Below are 21,346 nucleotides of genomic sequence, written 5' to 3' on the forward strand. Positions count from 1 at the left end.
AACTAACTATCTAAAATGAAATTCTTATTTTATGAAAAATGTGCTTTAACCACCTCAGCCCCCAGTGCTTAAACACCCTGAAAGACCAGGCCACTTTTTACACTTCTGACCTACACTACTTTCACCGTTTATTGCTCGGTCATGCAACTTACCACCCAAATGAATTTTACCTCCTTTTCTTCTCACTAATAGAGCTTTCATTTGGTGGTATTTCATTGCTGCTGACATTTTTACTTTTTTTGTTATTAATCGAAATTTAACGATTTTTTTGCAAAAAAATGACATTTTTCACTTTCAGTTGTAAAATTTTGCAAAAAAATTTTGCTCTAAATTTATTGTTCTACATGTCTTTGATAAAAAAAAAATGTTTGGGTAAAAAAAAAAAATGGTTTGGGTAAAAGTTATAGTGTTTACAAACTATGGTACAAAAATGTGAATTTCCGCTTTTTGAAGCAGCTCTGACTTTCTGAGCACCTGTCATGTTTCCTGAGGTTCTACAATGGCCAGACAGTACAAACACCCCACAAATGACCCCATTTCGGAAAGTACACACCCTAAGGTATTCGCTGATGGGCATAGTGAGTTCATAGAACTTTTTATTTTTTGTCACAAGTTAGCGGAAAATGATGATTTTTTTATTTTTTTTTTCTTTTCTTACAAAGTCTCATATTCCACTAACTTGTGACAAAAAATAAAAACTTCTATGAACTCACTATGCCCATCACGAAATACCTTGGGGTCTCTTCTTTCCAAAATGGGGTCACTTGTGGGGTGGTTATACTGCCCTGGCATTCTAGGGGCCCAAATGTGTGGTAAGGAGTTTGAAATCAAATTCTGTAAAAAATGACCTGTGAAATCCTAAAGGTGCTCTTTGGAATATGGGCCCCTTTGCCCACCTAGGCTGCAAAAAAGTGTCACACATCTGGTATCTCTGTATTCAGGAGAAGTTGAGGAATGTGTTTTGGGGTGTCTTTTTACATATATCCATGCTGGGTGAGATAAATATCTTGGTCAAATGCCAACTTTGTATAAAAAAATGGGAAAAGTTGTCTTTTGCCAAGATATTTCTCTCACCCAGCATGGGTATATGTAAAATGACACCCCAAAACACATTCCCCAACTTCTCCTGAGTACGGAGATACTAGATGTGTGACACTTTGTTGCAGCCTAGGTGGGCAAAGGGGCCCATATTCCAAAGAGCACCTTTCGGATTTCACATGTCATTTTTTACAGAATTTGATTTCAAACTCCTTACCACACATTTGGGCCCCTAGAATTCCAGGGCAGTATAAGTACCCCACAAGTGTCCCCATTTTGGAAAGAAGACACCCCAAGGTATTCCGTGAGGGGCATGGCAAGTTCCTAGAATTTTTTATTTTTTGTCACAAGTTAGTGGAAAATGATGATTTATTATTATTTTTTTTTTTTTTCATACAAAGTCTCATATTCCACTAACTTTTGACAAAAAATAAAAACTTCCATGAACTCACTATGCCCATCAGCGAATACCTTGGGGTCTCTTCTTTCAAAAATGGGGTCACTTGTGGGGTAGTTATACTGCCCTGGCATTCTAGGGGCCCAAATGTGTGGTAAGGAGTTTGAAATCAAATTCTGTAAAAAATGACCTGTGAAATCCGAAAGGTGCTCTTTGGAATATGGGCCCCTTTGCCCACCTAGGCTGCAAAAAAGTGTCACACATCTGGTATCTCTGTATTCAGGAGAAGTTGAGGAATGTGTTTTGGGGTGTCTTTTTACATATACCCATGCTGGGTGAGATAAATATCTTGGTCAAATGCCAACTTTGTATAAAAAAATGGGAAAAGTTGTCTTTTGCCAAGATATTTCTCTCACCCAGCATGGGTATATGTAAAATGACACCCCAAAACACATTCCCCAACTTCTCCTGAGTACGGAGATACCAGATGTGTGACACTTTTTTGCAGCCTAGGTGGGCAAAGGGGCCCATATTCCAAAGAGCACCTTTCGGATTTCACAGGTAATTTTTTACAGAATTTGATTTCAAACTCCTTACCACACATTTGGGCCCCTAGAATGCCAGGGCAGTATAACTACCCCACAAGTGACCCCATTTTGGAAAGAAGAGACCCCAAGGTATTCGCTGATGGGCATAGTGAGTTCATGGAAGTTTTTATTTTTTGTCACAAGTTAGTGGAATATGAGACTTTGTATGAAAAAAAAAAAAAATCAGCATTTTCCACTAACTTGCGACAAAAAATAAAAAATTCTAGGAACTCGCCATGCCCCTCACGGAATTCCTTGGGGTGTCTTCTTTCCAAAATGGGGTCACTTGTGGGGTAGTTATACTGCCCTGGAATTTTCCAGGGGCCCTAATGTGTGGTAAGTAGGTAAATGACCTGTGAAATCCTAAAGGTGCTCTTTGGAATATGGGCCCCTTTACCCACCTATGCTGCAAAAAAGTGTCACACATGTGGTATCGCCGTATTCAGGAGAAGGTGGGGAATGTGTTTTGGGGTGTCATTTTACATATACCCTTGCTGGGTGAGAGAAATATCTTGGCAAAAGACAACTTTTCCCATTTTTTTATACAAAGTTGGCATTTGACCAAGATATTTATCTCACCCAGCATGGGTATATGTAAAATGACACCCCAAAACACATTCCCCAACTTCTCCTGAGTACGGCGATACCAGATGTGTGACACTTTTTTGCAGCCTAGATGCGCAAAGGTGCCCAAATTCCTTTTAGGAGGGCATTTTTAGACATTTGGATACCAGACTTCTTCTCACGCTTTGGGGCCCCTAGAATGCCAGGGCAGTATAAATACCCCACATGTGACCCCATTTTGGAAAGAAGACACCCCAAGGTATTCAATGAGGGGCATGGCGAGTTCATAAAATTTTTTTTTTTTTGGCACAAGTTAGCAGAAATTGATATTTTTTATTTTTTTCTGACAAAGTCTCCCGTTCCGCTAACTTGGGACAAAAATTTCAATCTTTCATGGACTCAATATGCCCCTCACGGAATACCTGGGGGTGTCTTCTTTCCGAAATGGGGTCACATGTGGGGTATTTATACTGCCCTGGCATTCTAGGGGCCCTAAAGCGTGAGAAGAAGTCTGGAATATAAATGTCTAAAAAATTTTACGCATTTGGATTCCGTGAGGGGTATGGTGAGTTCATGTGAGATTTTATTTTTTGACACAAGTTAGTGGAATATGAGACTTTTTAAGAAAAAAAAATAATTCCGCTAACTTGGGCCAAAAAAATGTCTGAATGGAGCATGACAGGGGGGGTGATCAATGACAGGGGGGGTGATCAATGACAGGGGGGGTGATCAATGACAGGGGGGGTGATCAATGACAGGGGGGGTGATCAATGACAGGGGGGTGATCAATGACAGGGGGGTGATCAGGGAGTCTATATGGGGTGATAACCACAGTCATTGATCACGCCCGTGTAAGGCTTCATTCAGACGTCCGTATGCGTTTTGCGGATCCGATCCATCTATCAGTGGATCCGTAAAAATCATGCGGACGTCTGAATGGAGCTTTACAGGGGGGTAATCAATGACAGGGGGGTAATCAATGACAGGGGGTGATCACCACAGTCATTGATCATGCCCCTGTAAGGCTTCATTTAGACGTCCGGATGCGTTTTGCGGATCCGATCCATCTATCAGTGCATCCGTAAAAATCATGCGGACATCTGAATGGAGCTTTACAGGGGGGTGATCAATGACAGGGGGGTAATCAATGACAGGGGGGTGATCAGGGAGTCTATATGGGGTGATCACCACAGTCATTGATCATGCCCCTGTAAGGCTTCATTCAGACGTCCGGATGCGTTTTACGGATCCGATCCATCTATCAGTGCATCCGTAAAAATCATGCGGACATCTGAATGGAGCTTTACAGGGGGTGATCAGGGAGTCTATATGGGGTGATCACCACAGTCATTGATCATGCCCCTGTAAGGCTTCATTCAGACGTCCGGATGCGTTTTGCGGATCCGATCCATTTATCAGTGCATCCGTAAAAATCATGCGGACATCTGAATGGAGCTTTACAGGGGGGTGATCAATGACAGGGGGGTAATCAATGACAGGGTGGTGATCAGGGAGTCTATATGGGGTGATCACCACAGTCATTGATCATGCCCCTGTTAGGCTTCATTCAGACGTCCGGATGCGTTTTGCGGATCCGATCCATCTATCAGTGCATCCGTAAAAATCATGCAGACATCTGAATGGAGCTTTACAGGGGGGTGATCAGGGAGTCTATATGGGGTGATCACCACAGTCATTGATCATGCCCCTGTAAGGCTTCATTCAGACGTCCGGATGCGTTTTGCGGATCCGATCCATCTATCAGTGGATCCGTAAAAATCATGCGGACGTCTGAATGGAGCTTTACAGGGGGGTGATCAATGACAGGGGGGTAATCAATGACAGGGGGGTGATCAGGGAGTCTATATGGGGTGATCACCACAGTCATTGATCACGCCCCTGTAAGGCTTCATTCAGACGTCCGGATGCGTTTTGCGGATCCGATCCATCTATCAGTGGATCCGTAAAAATCATGCGGACGTCTGAATGGAGCTTTACAGGGGGTTGATCAATGACAGGGGGGTAATCAATGACAGGGGGGTGATCAGGGAGTCTATATGGGGTGATCAGGGGCTAATAAGGGGTTAATAAGTGACGGGGGGGTGTAGTGTAGTGTAGTGGTGCTTGGTGGGACTTTACAGAGCTACCTGTGTCCTCTGGTGGTCGATCCAAACAAAGGGGACCACCAGAGGACCAGGTAGCAGGTATATTAGACGCTGTTATCAAAACAGCGTCTAATATACCTGTTAGGGGTTAAAAATAACACATCTCCAGCCTGCCAGCGAACGATCGCCGTTGGCAGGCTGGAGATCAACTCTCTTACCTTCCGTTCCTGTGAGCGCGCGCGCCTGTGTGCGCGCGTTCACAGGAAGTCTCGCGTCTCGCGGGATGACGCATATATGCGTGACTGTGCGCAGCGCTGCCACCTCCGGAACGCGATCCTGCGTTAGGCGGTCCGGAGGTGGTTAATGAAGATTCATTTGTCTGAGCGACTGGCCATAATCCTTTCCCGCCCTTGCCACATCCCCTTTAGTGAAAGTGGCAAAGGTGGCGTAAATTCTGAGAGATGCAGCAATTGTTTTAAAACGACGCAGTTAAAAAGTTGCAAACAAAAAGTTTGCGACTTTTTAACGCCACTTTTCAGGCACCAGGGAGATGATAAATCTCCTCCTTTGTTCTTTAAAATTATCCTAATTTATTCATTTGTCTGAAGGACCATAAAGTCTCAGAATACATGAAACAGGAACTCGCAAAATGCTTAATATCAAACTATCGCATTCATGAATAAACATAGCATGCTGTCTTTTTCACTTTAAATGAATAGATCCCGAAGGAGCCAACTGAAACGGATTACAAATTGTGTGTGTGTTTGGGTGGGGGAGGATATGCAGCTAAGTAAATATGACATTTCAGATTTTTCTTTTCTTCAATCTTTTTAAGGGAAAGTCAGATAGGTTCTAGCTAGCCATATAATTTTAGTGTTGGTTTTCCTTTCCTTAAATTAACATTGGCTATGTAGTATGTATCATACATAACATGTCATCTTTCTAATATCTTTCCTATCCCTTTTTGTTGTTATTAATTTTTCAGTTCAAATTTAGGTTGGGGCCAACCGATGACATGTGTCACGGACTGCAAGCCTCACAACCAAAAACATTTTTCCCATTTGTCAGCCACTATTTTAGAGGTGACTGAGCCATAAAAACAAAGCCAAATAGTAGAAAAGTTCCAAGCAAGTCACAGTAACATGTGACTTCCATTGTGGTTTATGATGGCAAAGTCATGTGTGACTTGTGACTTGCAGCCAAAATACCAACAATGCTGGATTTTTTGCGACTATCACGTCATGTTGCATTTCACATTGTGAAGAGTGCTTGAAGTGGGCCGGAACGCGGCGGTACTCAGTACCGCCACTTCCAAAAATTGCCCTGGAGAGTACCAGCACCTCTCCGTGCGCCCAGTACGTGGGTTTCCGGTACCGGAGCGCAGGGCCGGCCTTTGGGGTGTGCGGGCTGTGCGGCCGCACAGGGCGCCATAGTAACAGGGGCGCTGGGCGGCCGACAGCTCGCAATGTAATATGCGGCAGGCGAGGCTGAACTTGTGTTCTCCCTCGGGGCGCCCCCTCCATCTCCCCCTCCCCTGTCTGACCTGCCTGCTGCCCCCGCCGCTGCCAATAAGAAGAGAGACGGGAGGAGGAGGGGAGGGGCTGTGGCCACTGCGCCACCAATGAAGATAACTGACCTGAATACAAAAACAGGAGGCGGGTGCTGGAATCAAATAGCCGACACCCGACCTCTGTGACAGGGAGCTGCGATCAGCTGCAGTTGAGTTAACCCTTCAGGTGCGGTACTGGAGGGGTTAATTGTAGCTGATCGCAGCCCCCTGTCACAGAGGTCGGGTGCCGGCTATTTGATTCCAGCACCCGCCTCCTGTTTTTGTATAAGAAACGTTTGTGGCACAGTGCGCCCCCCCCCCCCCCCCCAACACCCCAGTATAAGAAACGTTGGTAGGAAGTGCGCTTTCCCCCCCAAACACCCCAGTATAAGAAACATTGGTGGCTCAGTGGGAAGTGCCAGTGAGGGTTAAAAAATAATAAAAAAATTTTAACTCACCTCCTCCAGATGATCGCGTAGCTGCCGTTCTCCTGTTTTCTTCAAGACCTGTGGTGACGTCACTGAGCTCATCACATGACCCATTACCATGGTGATGGATCATGTGATGCTAACAGTGATGTCACCACAGGTCCTTTGACAGGTCATGAAGAAAGAACAGAAGACGATCAATTGGAGGAGGTGAGTTAATTATTATTTTTATTTTTTAACCCTCATTGGCACTGCCCACTGCGCCACCAATGATTATTATATTGAGGGGGGGCCCACTGCGCCACCAATGTTTATTATATTGAGGGGGGGCCCACTGCGCCACCAATGTTTATTATATTGAGGGGGGGCGCACTGCGCCACCAATGTTTATTATACTGGGGTGATTGGGGGGCGCACTGCGCCACCAATGTTTATTATACTGGAGTGTTGGGAGGGGCGCACTGCGCCACCAATGTTTATTATATTGGGGGGGCGCACTGCGCACAATGACGGGTTAGGGAAATTTCACAGCAGAGTGCGCATGCGCTGGGAGCCTCGCCGGCGGTTAGGGTAGGGAAAAATTATGGGCCAGTGCACAGGTGCGGTGATCGGATGGATGTTCTCAGCAGGACACCGGCCGACACTGCGCATGCGCTGGGGGGTACTGGTACAGAGAGGAATTAATGTGTGTGTGTGTGATGAGGGGGGGGGGGTCTGATGTGCAGGGGGGTACTGGTACAGAGAGGAACGAATGTGCGGTGGTGGGGGGGGGTACTGTACTGGTACATAGAGGAACTAATATATATGTGTGTGATGGGGGGGTCTGATGTGCAGGGGGGGGGAGCACCGGCGCCTAATAGAGTACCGGCACCTCTTTTGGCCCACTTAAAGCACTGGACTGAAGACCCTATTGATAATGATGTCGCAGCACAATGTAACATTGCGATCTTCATTACAATCATCATGTTGTGGGACACATTGCTGTGTAGCCCCAGCCTTACTCTGCACTCTTGAGAACCGTCAACAAGCTGCAAAGGCCGTATGTAATACAATACAAAGTCATCTTTATTATTTCATCATGAAATTTACATCTAAGGTTCCCACATAAGAAAATCAAGGACGGATAAAATACCATACAAAACATAATGCTACCACATAAATAACAATAACTAAAGTGCATACATATATACCAGTATAATAGATATGAATTCATGTCTCTAACAACCATCAAAAAGATGATACCCAATAGCAATAATTATACAAGGAAACCTTGATGTGCGTTTCATCATTACTTCTTCTGGGGCTGTAACCCAATACACGTCATTCACCCCTATAAATCCATACTGGTCAATGAGGAAAGCACCTAGTGTAAACAAAATCTATCCCCATATACAACTTAATAATCAGGGTTATAAAATACCTCTAGATCTAATTCATGTAATGGTGAATACTACTAGAATTCACATGTGGAAGTCAGCTGATCAGCGTAATGACAACTACCAAGTGAATCCTAGTGGCATTCGCCATTAAATTAAATCTACAGGTATGGTGTATGTTTTTTCTTTGTTGGGGTAGATATATTAGGTTCTCAACACTTTTAGCTTATTATAATTGCTACAAACTCATATGTCTTCAGTTGTGTGAACGTTCTAACAAAGGAAAGATGTGTCCACCCTACTACTTTAAGTCAAATTTGTTATATAACTCCAATGTCTCATGATGAGACCAATTCAAAACAATATCGTCTGGAATTTTTTTATTTACTATTAGTCCTGTTTCAAAAATGAAAAAAAAAAGCTGAGCCTCTAACACCACCAGATGTAAGGCAGCTATCCTAAAAGTTAATATTCAACCTTTTAAATAGGCCTTAAGACATAACGGAAGATTATAGGTAAGCCAGTACCTGATCTGCAGATAACTGTTTTGGGACGATTTCTCCTGCAGAGCAGAGATAACTGGCTTAGCTGAATGAGAAGCCTTTGTCAAGATCAAGGGGGTGAACAATATCTCGGAATGCTAGCAAAGCCCTAAACAAATTGAGATTCACATCACAACCACTGGATGGCCACACATACAAATATAGGATAGTTACAGACACGTATAGGATGGTCATATCACACCATGCATCTCAGAGCCAAGAGAAAACGTAAGGTAGGACACAACTGTATATTAGGAAGTTACAGTAGTAGCTGCAGTATCTTAGGCCTAGCATTTAAGGCTACTGCACGCGTGCCCCCGACTACCGCTCTGGCTCCATTGAATATAATGGGGACGGGCCGGAGAACAAGCTGTTCACACACCGGAACAGCCTGCCGGAGTTCCATGCCTCTAGTGTGAACGTAGCCTAAGGCCTCTTTCACACGGGCGTCGCGTATGAGGGCCGGATAAGATGCGGGTGCGTTGAGAGAAAAAGCATGATTTTTCCGCTCGAGTGCAAAGTGTTTTAATGCGTTTTGCACGCGCGTGAGAAAAATCAGCATGTTTGGTACCCAAACCTGAACCCGGACTTCTTCACAGAAGTTCAGGTTTGGGTTAGGTGTTGTGTAGATTATTATTTTACCTTATAACATGGTTATAAGGGAAAATAATAGCATTCTTAATACAGAATGCTTAGTAAAAATTGGGATGGAGGGGTTAAAAAAAATATATAATTATTTAACTCACCTCATCCACTTGTTCACGCAGCCCGGTTTCTCTTCTGTCTTCTTCTTTGATGACCAGGAGGAAAAGGACCTGTGGTGACGTCACTGCGCTCATCACATGGTCCATCACATGATCCATCACCATGGTGATGGATCATGTGACAGACCATGTGATGAGCGCAGTGAAGTCACCACCATGGTGATGGATCATGTGACGGACCATGTGATGAGCGCAGTGACGTCACCACCATGGTGATGGATCATGTGATGGACCATGTGATGAGCGCAGTGATGTCACCACAGGTACTTTTCCTCCTGGTCATCAAAGAAGAAGACAGAAGAGAAGCCAGGTTGTGCGAACAAGTGGATGAGGTGAGTTAAATTTTTTTATTTATTTTTTTATCCCTCCATCCCTATTTTGCTAAGCATTCTGTATTAAGTATGCTATTATTTTCCCTTATAACCATGTTATAAGGGAAAATAATAATGATCGGGTCCCCATCCCGATCCTCTCCTAACACTTGCTTGCGGATGCTTGCAATTTTGATGCAGCCCCATTTACTTCTATGGGGCCTGCGTTGCGTGAAAAACGCACAATATAGAGCATGCTGCGATTTTCATGCAACGCACAAGTGATGCGTGAAAATCACCGCTCATGTGCACAGCCCCATAGAAATTAATGGGTCCAGATTCAGTGCGGATGCAATGCGTTCACCTCACGCATTGCACCCGCGCAAAAATCTCACCCGTGTGATAGAGGCCTAAGCTGCTTATTTGAAACTCCTAAGTGAAGCCCACCAGGGCCTTTCTGTGAGCATAGTTTTGAGATGCATATGCATATTATTAGGGTCAGATAAACCTATTTTCACATTAATTTCCAATACAAATGTATAAGTTAACGCTACTCGTAGTTCTGTGGGTTAGAGTAGAGAACATATAGGGAGGGACTAGAAGACCGCAGCATGTGTCAGATGTTACAAGAAGTCCATTCCAATGGTCTACTTTTTAAGCACAGAATTTTTTTTTTAAGTCATACATGACTTAAAGGGGTTGTCCGAATTATTTTTTGTTCTTTTAACTAATCAAATGCAAAGGCTTTACCATGCACTTACTGCATCTACAGTTGCTGCTTTCTCAGATTTCACTGCTCTGATGATGTCTCATGCACAAGCCTGAGAGAGCAGATATGGGAGAACCCAAGCATTAAACCTGGCACCCCATGATCTGAAGAGGGGAAGGTGCCTGGTTCATAGGAAAAGGTCAGAAATTGGTGAAAAAAACACCGAAATGGTTCGAGAACAGCATGGGGAGGATGTATGGATGCATCTTGGACTCCCAGGTCGCTGCTGGGAACGATGTTGTCCGAGTAGTACACCACTTTATATACTATGCTACTATGTTACTTTTACAGACTGACAATAATAATACGCACCAAACCAAAGATAAAATCGATTTTAGAGGAAAAATTGTTAGGTAACATTCTTTCCTGTATATTTACTTGTATATAAAGTGAAAGTGCTGCCAGAAATTAAAAGGAAGAGGCACCCCGAAACAATTCTGTGGGCAAGGGCCTTCTGCCGAGCTGACCATCTAAAAAAATTTGTGGGCGAGGGCCTGCTGCCGAGCTGACCATCTAAAAATTTAGGGGTGAGGGTCTGCTGCTGAGCTGACCCTCTAAAACATTATGGTTGAGGGCCTGCTGGTGACCCTCAAAAATATTGTGGGTGAGGGCCTGCTGGTGACCCTCTAAAACATTAGGGGTGAGGGCCAGCTGCTGAGCTGACCCTCTAAAACATTAGGAGCGAGGGCTGCCTAATAAGCATGTTGATATGATGGAGGAGGAGGACGAGAAAGGAAGATTGAACCATATACCTTTTTTGTGGGGGAAGGGGTGCATGGGAATACAGTGTATTCAATACACCATAAAAGCCACATTTAAAGTTTATGTTCAGCCGCTTTCCTCTGGTGGAGTAGAGAAGTCAGGTACAATCCAGGCCTTGTTCATTTTTATAAGAGTCAACCAGTCAGCATTTTCAGTTAACAGGTGGATGCGCTTATCAGTTATTATGCCCCCAGCAGCACTAAATACACACTCTGACAAAATGCTGGCGGTGGGGCAGGCCAGTACCTTAAAGGCATAGAGCACCAGTTCGTGCCACATGTCCAGCTTGGACACCCAATAGTTGTAAGGCACACAGGGATCACTGAGGATGCTGACACGGTCTGCTACGTACTCCTTCACCATCTCCCAAAATTTTTCCCTCCTTGTGACACTAGGCCGGGCATCAGCTTGAGGGTGCTGGCGGGGTGTCATAAAACTGTCCCAGACCTTGGAGAGTGTTGCCCTGCCTCTGTTGGAACTGCTGTGTGTCTCCCTCGTCTCTCCTCCTCAGTTGGCCAAGGAACTACGTACTCTGTAGCCAGAGATTGTCAGCTGGAAGTTTTTGGAGCAATTTTTCCACAAGGACCTTCTGGTATTGCACCATTTTGCTCGTCCTCTCCATTACAGGAATGAGATATGAGAAGTTCTTTTTGTAACGGGGGTCGAGAAGGGTGAACAATCTGTAATCGGTGTTGGCCAAATTGCATACAACGCGAGGGTCACAGGAAAGGCAGCCTAACATAAAGTCAGCCATGTGTGCCAGAGTCCCAACAGACCAGACTTTGCTGTCCTCATCAGGAGAATGAGTCTCAATCTCCTCATCCTCTTCCTCCTCTTCTACCCATCCACACTGAACAGATGGAATAAAACTTCCATGAGTACTACCCTCCCTACCCTGTAGCGGAGGCAACCGTCTCCTGCTCCTCTTCCAACTCATCATCCAATTCCCGCTGAGAAGACGAACAGAGGATGGTATGGCTATCACCCTGTGTACTTTCTTCCCCCATTTCCACCTCTTCCACATGCAAATCATCCGCTTTAATTGTGAGAAGCGAGTGTTTGAGTAGACACAGAAGTGGCCGGCGGAAGCTGTCAATGACTTGTGGAAATGGGCACACACGCGGCGCACCTTCACCAGTAGCTCAGGCAAATTGGGGTAGGTTTTGAGAAACCACTAGGTTGAACACATGGGCTAGGCATGGTATGTGTGTGAGCTTGCCGAGCTCCAAAACCTCCACCAAGTTATGACCATTATGAGACACAACCATGCCTGGTTGTAGGTTGAGTGGCGAGAGCCACAGCTCAGTCTGGTCCCTTATCCCCTGCCACAGCTTCGCAGCGGTGTGCTGTTTGTCACCTAAGCAGATCAGTTTAAGCACGGCCTGTTGCCGCTTCCCCACTGCAGTGCTACACTGCTTCCAGCTACTGAATGATGGCTGACTGGTGCTGCAAGATGATAATTCAGAGGTGGAAGTGGAGAAGGAGGGGGAGGAGGAGAAGGGGGGGTTGCAGTCACTAACGTAGGTAGCGGCGGAAACCCTGATGGAAGTAGGGCCCGCAATCCTTGGCGTCGGTAGCACCTGTGCCATCCCAGGGTACGACTCGTTCCCAGCCTCCACAACGTTCACTCAGTGAGCCCTCAGGGAAATGTAGCGTCCCTGTCCAAAAGCACTTGTCCATGTGTCAGTCGTTAAGTGGACCTTCCCAATAACTGCGTTGGTAAGGGCATGGGTGTTGTTATGGGACACATGCTGGTGTAAGGCTGGGACTGCACACTATGAAAAATATTGGCGGCTGGGTAAAGAGTATCGCGGGACAGCCGACGCCATCAGGCTGCATAAGGCCTCAGTGTCCACAAGCCTAAATGGCAACATTTCCAGGGCCAGCAATTTGGAAAGGTGAGCATTTAGTGCTATGGTCTGTGAGTGGGTGGCTGGGTATTTACACTTTCGTTCACAAGCCTGGGGTATAGACATTTGTACGCTGCGCTGAGACACAGAAGTGGATGTGCTAGCTGATGGTGCTTGCGAAGTTCTAGGTGCATGGCAGGAGGCATCCGGGCCTGCGTCTTGGACAGGAGATTGGCCAGCACATAACACAGGGGAAGAGGAGGCAGTGGTGTGACCTGTAGACACTGGTTGTTGACCCAGGCGTTCGGCCCACCTATTAGGGTGCTTTGATGCCATGTGGCGGATAATGCTGGTGGTGGTGAGGTTGCTAGTGTTCACGCCCCTGCCCATTTTGGTACGGCACATGTTGCAAATGACAATTCTTTTATCGTCCGCACTTTCCTCAAAAAAGCGGCAGACTGCGGAACACCTACTCCTTGACAAGGCAGATTGCCACAAGGGGGTGCTCCGGGAAACAGTTGCGGGCATGTTTGGTGTAGTCCACCTTCTCCCTTTTGCCACCCCACTGCCTCTTCCAGCCTGTTGCGGTGCTGCGGATCCCTCCCCCTCTGTACTGCTGTCCTCGCTCGGCTTGCCAGCTTACCAGGTTGGGTCAGTGACTTCATTATCCAGCAACTCCTCTTCCACTTCCTCACTCTGGTCATCCTACTGACTTGTTGACCTAACAACAACCTCAGTTATTGACAGCTGTGTCTCATCCTCATCATGAACCTCTTGAGACACTAATTGCAGTTGACTTATTGGCAACTGTGTTTCATCATCATGATCCACCTCGTGAAACACTAATTGCCGTTCCCCAGCGTCATCTTCATCTGACTGTGGATGCTCCAGAGTTTGGGAATTAGGGCACAAGATCTCCTCATGTCCCTCTTCAAGCAGGCTTGGCGAGAGGCCCAAATTATGGAATCGCGATGAAAACAGCTCCTCGGAATATCCGAGTGTGGGATCACTTGTTTGTCAAGATTCTCCATGGTGGGTGGAAGGAGTATCAGGGTGAGGATTCCGTTGACCAGACTCTTGGCTACTGAGTCTGGACTTTGTGGAAGACAGGGTGGTGCTTAACTGACTGGAAGTATTATCTACTGCAATCAGACCAACCACCGGGTTGCACTGGTCTGACTTCGAGAGTGGTGTCCTGCGCTGCCCTGCAAATTGGGACATGAAGCTAGGTATTGTGGAGGAGTGTGTTTCTTGTGCTCTGGCAGCAGGCACAGTTTCACCACACCCAGGGCCACGGCCTCTGTCTGCACCATCAGCAGCACAGCCACTTCCCCGTGACTTACAGCGCGCCTTGCACATATTAAATGGTATATATGCTTGCAAGTATGTCACATGTACAGTAGCACAGTTTTTGTAAGTGTATGCGCAAATAAAGTACACAGAATGTGACAGATATTTTTAGGATGCGCACAAGTTAAACCTAACAAGTTTTAGCAATTTAGTGCAGGTTGCACTAAAAATATATATTGCTGCCACACACAACAATAGTCCTTAAAAGGACTTTTGGGTCTATAACAAGTATAAAAACTAAAATATTCCTATTTCACTACCTACACTATCTTTCCCTTCTGCTCTCCAGCTCTCCCTGACTAAGACTGAGCCAAACACGTGTCATCGAGAGCTATATAGCACCCGATGACGAGTTCCGGCCATCCAATCACTGTAATGCCAGTAGCCAACATGGCTACGGCCTTACAGTGAATGGCAGCACTTACCTGCATGTTTATTGGCTGCGTAGCAGCCAACAAATTTGCGGGGTTGAGATTCGAGCATCGCGCTCGTGCATATGCGTTATTCAGCAGAACACCGCGATGTGCCGAGCATCGCAATGCTCTAGTAAAATTAGAGTTCGGCCAAGCATGCTCGCCCAACACTACTCAACTAGTCAGCAGGATGACCAGAGTGAGGAAGTGGAAGAGGAGGTGCTGGACGATGAAGTCACTGACCCAATCTGGGAAGGTAACAAGCCGAGCGAGGACAGCAGTACAGAGTGGAAGGCCTTTGAACAAAAGCGCAAATACCCAGCCACCCACCCACAGACCATAGCACTAAATGCACACCTTTCCAAATTGCTAACCTAGGAAATGTTGCCATTTAGGCTTGTGGATACTGAGGCTTTACGCAGCCTGATGGCGGCGGCTGTCCTGCGGTACTCTGTCCCCAGTCCCCAATATTTTTCACGGTGTGCAGTGCCAGCCTTACACAGGCATGTGTCCAGTAGCATCACCCATGCCCTGACCAACGCAGTTATTGGGAAGGTCCACTTAACAACTTACACATGGACAAGTGCTTTTAGCCAGGGACGCTATATTTCCCTGAGGGCACACTGGGTGATTGTTGTGGAGGCCGGAAGTGAGTCGTACACTGGTATGGAACAGGTGCTACCGACACCAAGGATTGAGGGCCCTACTTCCATCGGGGTTTCCGCCTACATTAGTGGCTGAAACTCCCCCTTCTTCTCCTCCTTCTCCTTCTCCACTTCCACCTCTGAACTATCATCTTGCAGCACCAGTCAGCCATCAGTCAGTAGCTGGAAGCAGTGCAGCACTACAGTGGGGAAGCAGCAACAGGCCGTGCTTAAACTGATCTGCTTAGGTGACAAATCATTGTTACGGCCAGCCAATCACTGTAATGCCAGTAGCCAATATGGTTATGATATTACAGTGAATGGCAGTAATTACCTGCAAGTTTATTGGCTGCGTAGCAGCCAACAAACATGCGGGGAGGAGACTTGAGCATCGCGCTTGAGCACACGCAGTATTCGGCCAAATACCGTGATGTGCCCAGCGTCGAGTAAAATTAGTGTTCCGCCGAGCATGCTCGCCCAACACTAGTCACTATGATTTTGCTGCAAATAAAACCCATGAAGCTTGAACTTATCATTTTTGGGCTTTTTGCCTTTTTGTAAATTTAGACATGAAAGGAGTAAATATTTTCTACAATGCTTCTTTCCAATGTGATAGATGTCAGAGATGTTAGATAGCACTTTAACAGTTCTTGATTATAAAACAAAAGTGCTTTTAACTGAGTTTCTTTTATGGCTTTGCACACGCCAGAGTCGGCAGGAATGTGAGTTCAAAGTGCTCAGACTCTCAAAACCAAATGTCAGTCAGTAACTGTAGATGTAGATGTCCATTGTGGAGGTCATTTATTAAGACCAGCATTTTAGACACTGCTTTTAATATCCCTTATAGCTGGCGGTGGATCCAGTGAAGTTATGTAGAAGCGCCATGACATTTAGACCATTTTCTACGCCTAAACCAGGCATAGAAAATGGTAAATGAGTCAGGCCTCCCGACCCTTCCCTGACCACTTTTTTCGACCTGGCGCTGCAATCTGCATCAGAAATATGCATAATATAGGCATTTTTCTAGTTAGTAAATGACCCCCTATGAGTTTACCTAATCTTTGCTCTATGGTCATGATCCTGTCATTGTTTCTATGCAGATGCGTTTCCTTAGGTTTTATTTACCTTCCCTGCAATTGAAAACTATAGACTGTAGAAATTAAAAGGGAACTACGCTTTCAACAAATCTAGTTTATTAAATGAACAATGTAAAATTATACAACTTTCCATTATACTTTCTGTATCAATTTCTTGTGGTGTTCATTATCTCTGCTTGCAGTAATTACTTCTAGCAGATAAGAATTTGTCCTGCTATATCATGATCACACAGGTACAGCACGTATCTTGTTACATTGACAATCCAGTTATCAGCTCTATCTTTTAACAAATCATCCACCTATGTGATCATCATATGACCAAGACAGGTTGTGATTGTGATCCGTAAGGAGGACCTTTCACCGCTCCTGACGTGCATGTTTTAATAGCTTCATGCATTCCCCATGTAATAATACTTCTGGAGCATCTATTCTTATGGCTCTAAGTTGTACCATTCCTTTATTATTTCTACTATAAGTATGACTGAATTGCTATCAGCCTTCAGTAAGGGTACAGAGGGGTGGTAACAGGGGTGTGTCCCTGCACAGACTCACTCTATTCAATCAGTGCTGCCATTTTCATACTGTACAGGTATACACCCCAACCGGTTACCACCCTCTGTACCCTTACTACAGACTGCTAGTAATTATTTCATAACTTCTAGTAGAAATAATAAATGAATGGCACATCATAGAGCCATAAGAATAGATGTTACAGCATGGTTATTACATGGGGAATGCATGAAGCTATTAAAACCGGCATGTCAGGGGTGGTGAAAGGTCCTTTTTAAGCAGGGTCTAGATGATGCACCTTCTTCCGAGTAGGGTCTGACTGAGTGCTGCATGCTGTGGCGATGTGCAAGGAGTAGGCAGAGACTGTAGCCAAGTGATTGTTGGATACCTGAGAAGATGAGGTACACAAGAGAGAGGGTGACACCATTGCCTTCTTCTTCAGGGATCATGTGTGTGTGTGTGTGTGTGTGTATAGCACTAATGAGCCATGGCAGTCTATTAGAAAACACTGGCCAACCAGCGACTAAGAGAACAACTAAAGGGGAAACCACCACAACAGCCAAATATACCGTATGTACAGTATATTGTGTCCAGAGACTGTAAATAGCATATGTGCCATTGAGGCATCATTGATCATAATTTGCGTGTAGGGCTGTGGAATATGTTAGCACCAAATAGGCAATGTAATAAATAATATATAAATCATAGACAGTGGAAGAAGTATTCCCAAGGACCAAGTCACAGGATCCCAGTAGAGATCAAAAGCAGGCAAGTAGGCAAGACAATCCGAGGTGGCGAATAAAATGTATTACAGACGCATAGTGGAATATACTCACCATTAGGGCTCATTCAGACGACTGCATCAGTTTTGCGGAACAGATGCAGACACAAATATACGGCCATCTGAATGAGCCCTAAGTGTGCATGAAAACGTAACATGACAAACTGTCTCAAAGATACAAATATGGTGTGTTGCACTTTTTTATGGTTCAATCTCTTTTTATAACAAGTTTCGAAATACATTGACAGAGTGATATAAGCATGAAAACATTGTGTCTCAATCAATAAAGCTTGGCATAATGCAGTATCATAGGCATATGTAGCTGCTTAGTAGTGTTGAGCGCGAATATTCGCATAGCGAATATTAATCGCGAATATCGCAACTTTGATAATTTGCGAATATTGCGAATATAGTGCTATATAATCGTTATATCGAATATTCGTCATTTTCTCCATCTGAACACATGATTCCTTCCTGCTTAAAATGCTTGTGGGCCAATGACTGATTGGCCCACAAGCAAGAAGCAGGGAGGAATCAAGAGTTAGATGGTAAAAAATGACAAATATTCTAAAAAACGAATATATAGCACTATATCGAATATATTTGTTTTATAGAATATAATTTTTTTTCCCCCCAATTAGTACAGTTATTGCCCTTTGGCATACTCCTCACCGACAAGCGTCCCTGTTTTCACGATCTAACTCAGATCCGATGGTATATTCTAACCGCCAGGCGTTCCCATGGTGATGGGGACGCTTAAAGTTAGAATATACCGCCAGGGCTCTGTGATCTGCGCAATTAACCCCTCAGGTGCGGGTTCATTGCACGGATCACAGCGCCCTGTGCGCACTCCCCCCCAGTATTAAAATAATTGGTGGCCATGCGCCCTAACCCCCCCATCCCCCCCAGTATTAAAATTATTGGTGGCAGTGGCCACAGGGTCCCCCTCCCCCCCTGGCAGTGGCCACAAGGTCCCCCTTCCTCTCCCCCCCCCCCCCCCCATCATTGGTGGCAGCAGGCAGTTTCACTCAGCAGCATTTACTTACTGGCGGGGCTCTCAGAAAGAGACAAAAAAAAATTGACAAAAAAAAAAAAGATTATAGCACTACATTAGTGAAATTGCAGTCTATATGTGTATTTTACGAATATTCGCTATATTGCTATAACTTTGTTTTTTAGAATATTCGGCATATTCTAAAACAAGAATATATGGCGAATATTCGTAAAATATACAAAATCGCAATACGCGATTAATTAAATCGCATATTATTCGCGATAAATAGCATAATGACGAATATTCGATTTCGGCGAATATAAGACGAATATTCAATCGAATATTCGCAAAATATCGCGAAATCGAATATGGCACCTCCCGCTCATCACTACTGCTTAGTATGATGGAATACCAAGAACAGGTATAGTAGGGACAGTAATGTAACCTGAGTAGAAACATAAGCTGTGTTGTAGTTTTTTAAAGAGAAAATGAAAAGATCAAAGAGATACTTATAAAATATTTTCACCAAAGTGCCTGTTATGGCCCCATCTACTTAAATATTTAAATACTGTATAAGTGGCATGTTTTATGTTCTAGGCTTGTATTCATCATTTAATGTACATACTGTATTTAGTAATATCTTGTGTTCTTCTTCTAAAAGAAAGTTGGCTGTGATGGAGTCTTGGGTTCCTTGTCTAGGGAAGATCACTGTGGTGTTTGCAATGGAAATGGAAAATCATGTAGAGTTATTAAAGGGGACTTCAATCACACACGAGGAGCAGGTAATCATTTTACTATATATTTCTATTATATATAATACCATTATGCTAATTATAACCACACAGCATTTCTAAAACGAATCAGCGTGTACAGTATTTCCCTATTCATGAAGTTTCCTGCATTAGACTCTGTTCACATGGGCATTAGAGGTTCCTTTCATAGTCTCCATCCCAGATTCCATCATATTCTCCAGAAAAATGTTGCACGCTTTTGTCTGATAAAATGGCAGACACCATGATGAAAGCCAGTGAATCTAGAGAGAATTAGGGAGTACTACTACCATCATTGCCACCCCTATATATGTAGCCTTTGGGAGATTCCTGCTGTGTTATATACCTCAGATCTGTGCCTGCTTACTGTAACTCCCATCATCTGTGCAGTAAAGAGAGGCTTTATTTATTTTGACTCCATCATCCATCCACCAGTCAAGTCAGCTCGCCCTCCTGCCTTGTATCCTGCTACTCATTCACCTAACATCAAGGGGCCTCCAGCCAGTACCAGGCAAGAGCCCCCAAAAAGTCCAGGGTGTGCCCCGAGGGAAGAAAGGCTGCACCCTCCAGCACAGTACATGCAGCCCAGAGAGTGCTAGAGGGATTAGCCTTAGTAGGGAACTACAACCACCCTAATTGCTGCCGTCACTCCCCTTCATTTATGATAGAAAATAGTTTTTTACATCTTTATATGTAAATGTTCGTATGCAATAATTTACTTAAAGGGGCTAGCCAGTATGGGGGTAGGGGGTGGGAAGGGTTGGTAAATCCTTCCCATTCTGCCGGACCTGCAAAGAAAACATGACTTACCTGCTTCCTGGTGCTGGCTTCCTGCTCTTTCTACTCCAGTCCTGCAATGCTCAACTGGGCTCCATTGATGTCAACATCCGGTTTTACATCACCGCAGCCAATTACTGGCCGCGGTGGTGTCCGACTCCCCTTACGTCATGACAAATGGTCACATTGCCTAAAATCGTGCAACCATTAACTAACAGCAGCTTAAAAGCACTTCTATCATTAGTAATCCACAAGCCTACATTCTGACCACAGCTTGGCCACGTGGCAGTCAGTGTGTGTGACAGCACATCTTAGTACTCCGAGGTGTTTTACATTACAACCTAAATTAGCTGGAACTCTGCATTTGTAATGTCCCGAAGTGCCATTACCACTCCTTTTGGCGCCTTGCTACTTTCTCCTATGTGCAAATTTATATCACCTAATGTGCTTCATGTCATCTTCTCATAATGTGCATATTTATGTTCATGAAACTGGTTATGTTCATGTAATTGCCTGGTCTACCAGCAGAAGGCGGCAACATTGGCAAGGTTAGTTTCCCTGGAGAGGAACCTTCTGGTTCCTTCCAGTCCTCTCTAGAGAGGGAGGAGTTTAGTTAGCGAGTAGGTCAGTCTACCCTACCCCCTCATGGGGAGAGGTTGTGTGAGGAGTTTGTCTGACTTAACCCCTGCTAGGGGAAGGCAGCAGTCCTGGTCCTGTCTGGACAGGTTCTGTTAGTCCTACGCCAGCCTTATCACTGGAGGTTGTGCACACCCAAGCATAAATGAGCTTTATGTACTCCAAAGCCAGGACAAGAAGTTCCTAGGATCACAGCAAGAGACAGACTACAGCTAAACTAAGTTCCAGCAGAGGAGGAAGAGTTCCTATTTACTCCAGCTAGCATAGCAGAGCTGAGATTGTTGCAGAGAAGTAATTGTCTGCCAGATTATACCAATACCTGCTGATGACCA

At 44.9% G+C, this 21,346-nt stretch overlaps 1 protein-coding gene across 1 annotated transcript in view; it reads left to right on the plus strand.

The window, feature by feature from the left end:
- ADAMTS19 (ADAM metallopeptidase with thrombospondin type 1 motif 19) overlaps window positions 1-21,346 on the plus strand; it is a 366,657-nt gene that overhangs the window by 286,112 nt on the left and 59,199 nt on the right. Inside the window, exon 15 of the mRNA XM_040415985.1 lies at window positions 19,493-19,613. Within this exon, the coding sequence (XP_040271919.1) occupies window positions 19,493-19,613 (121 nt within the window). The remainder of the gene's footprint in view (window positions 1-19,492; window positions 19,614-21,346) is intronic.

Source organism: Bufo bufo, chromosome 2 (assembly GCF_905171765.1).
Source record: "Bufo bufo chromosome 2, aBufBuf1.1, whole genome shotgun sequence".
NCBI lineage: Eukaryota > Metazoa > Chordata > Amphibia > Anura > Bufonidae > Bufo > Bufo bufo.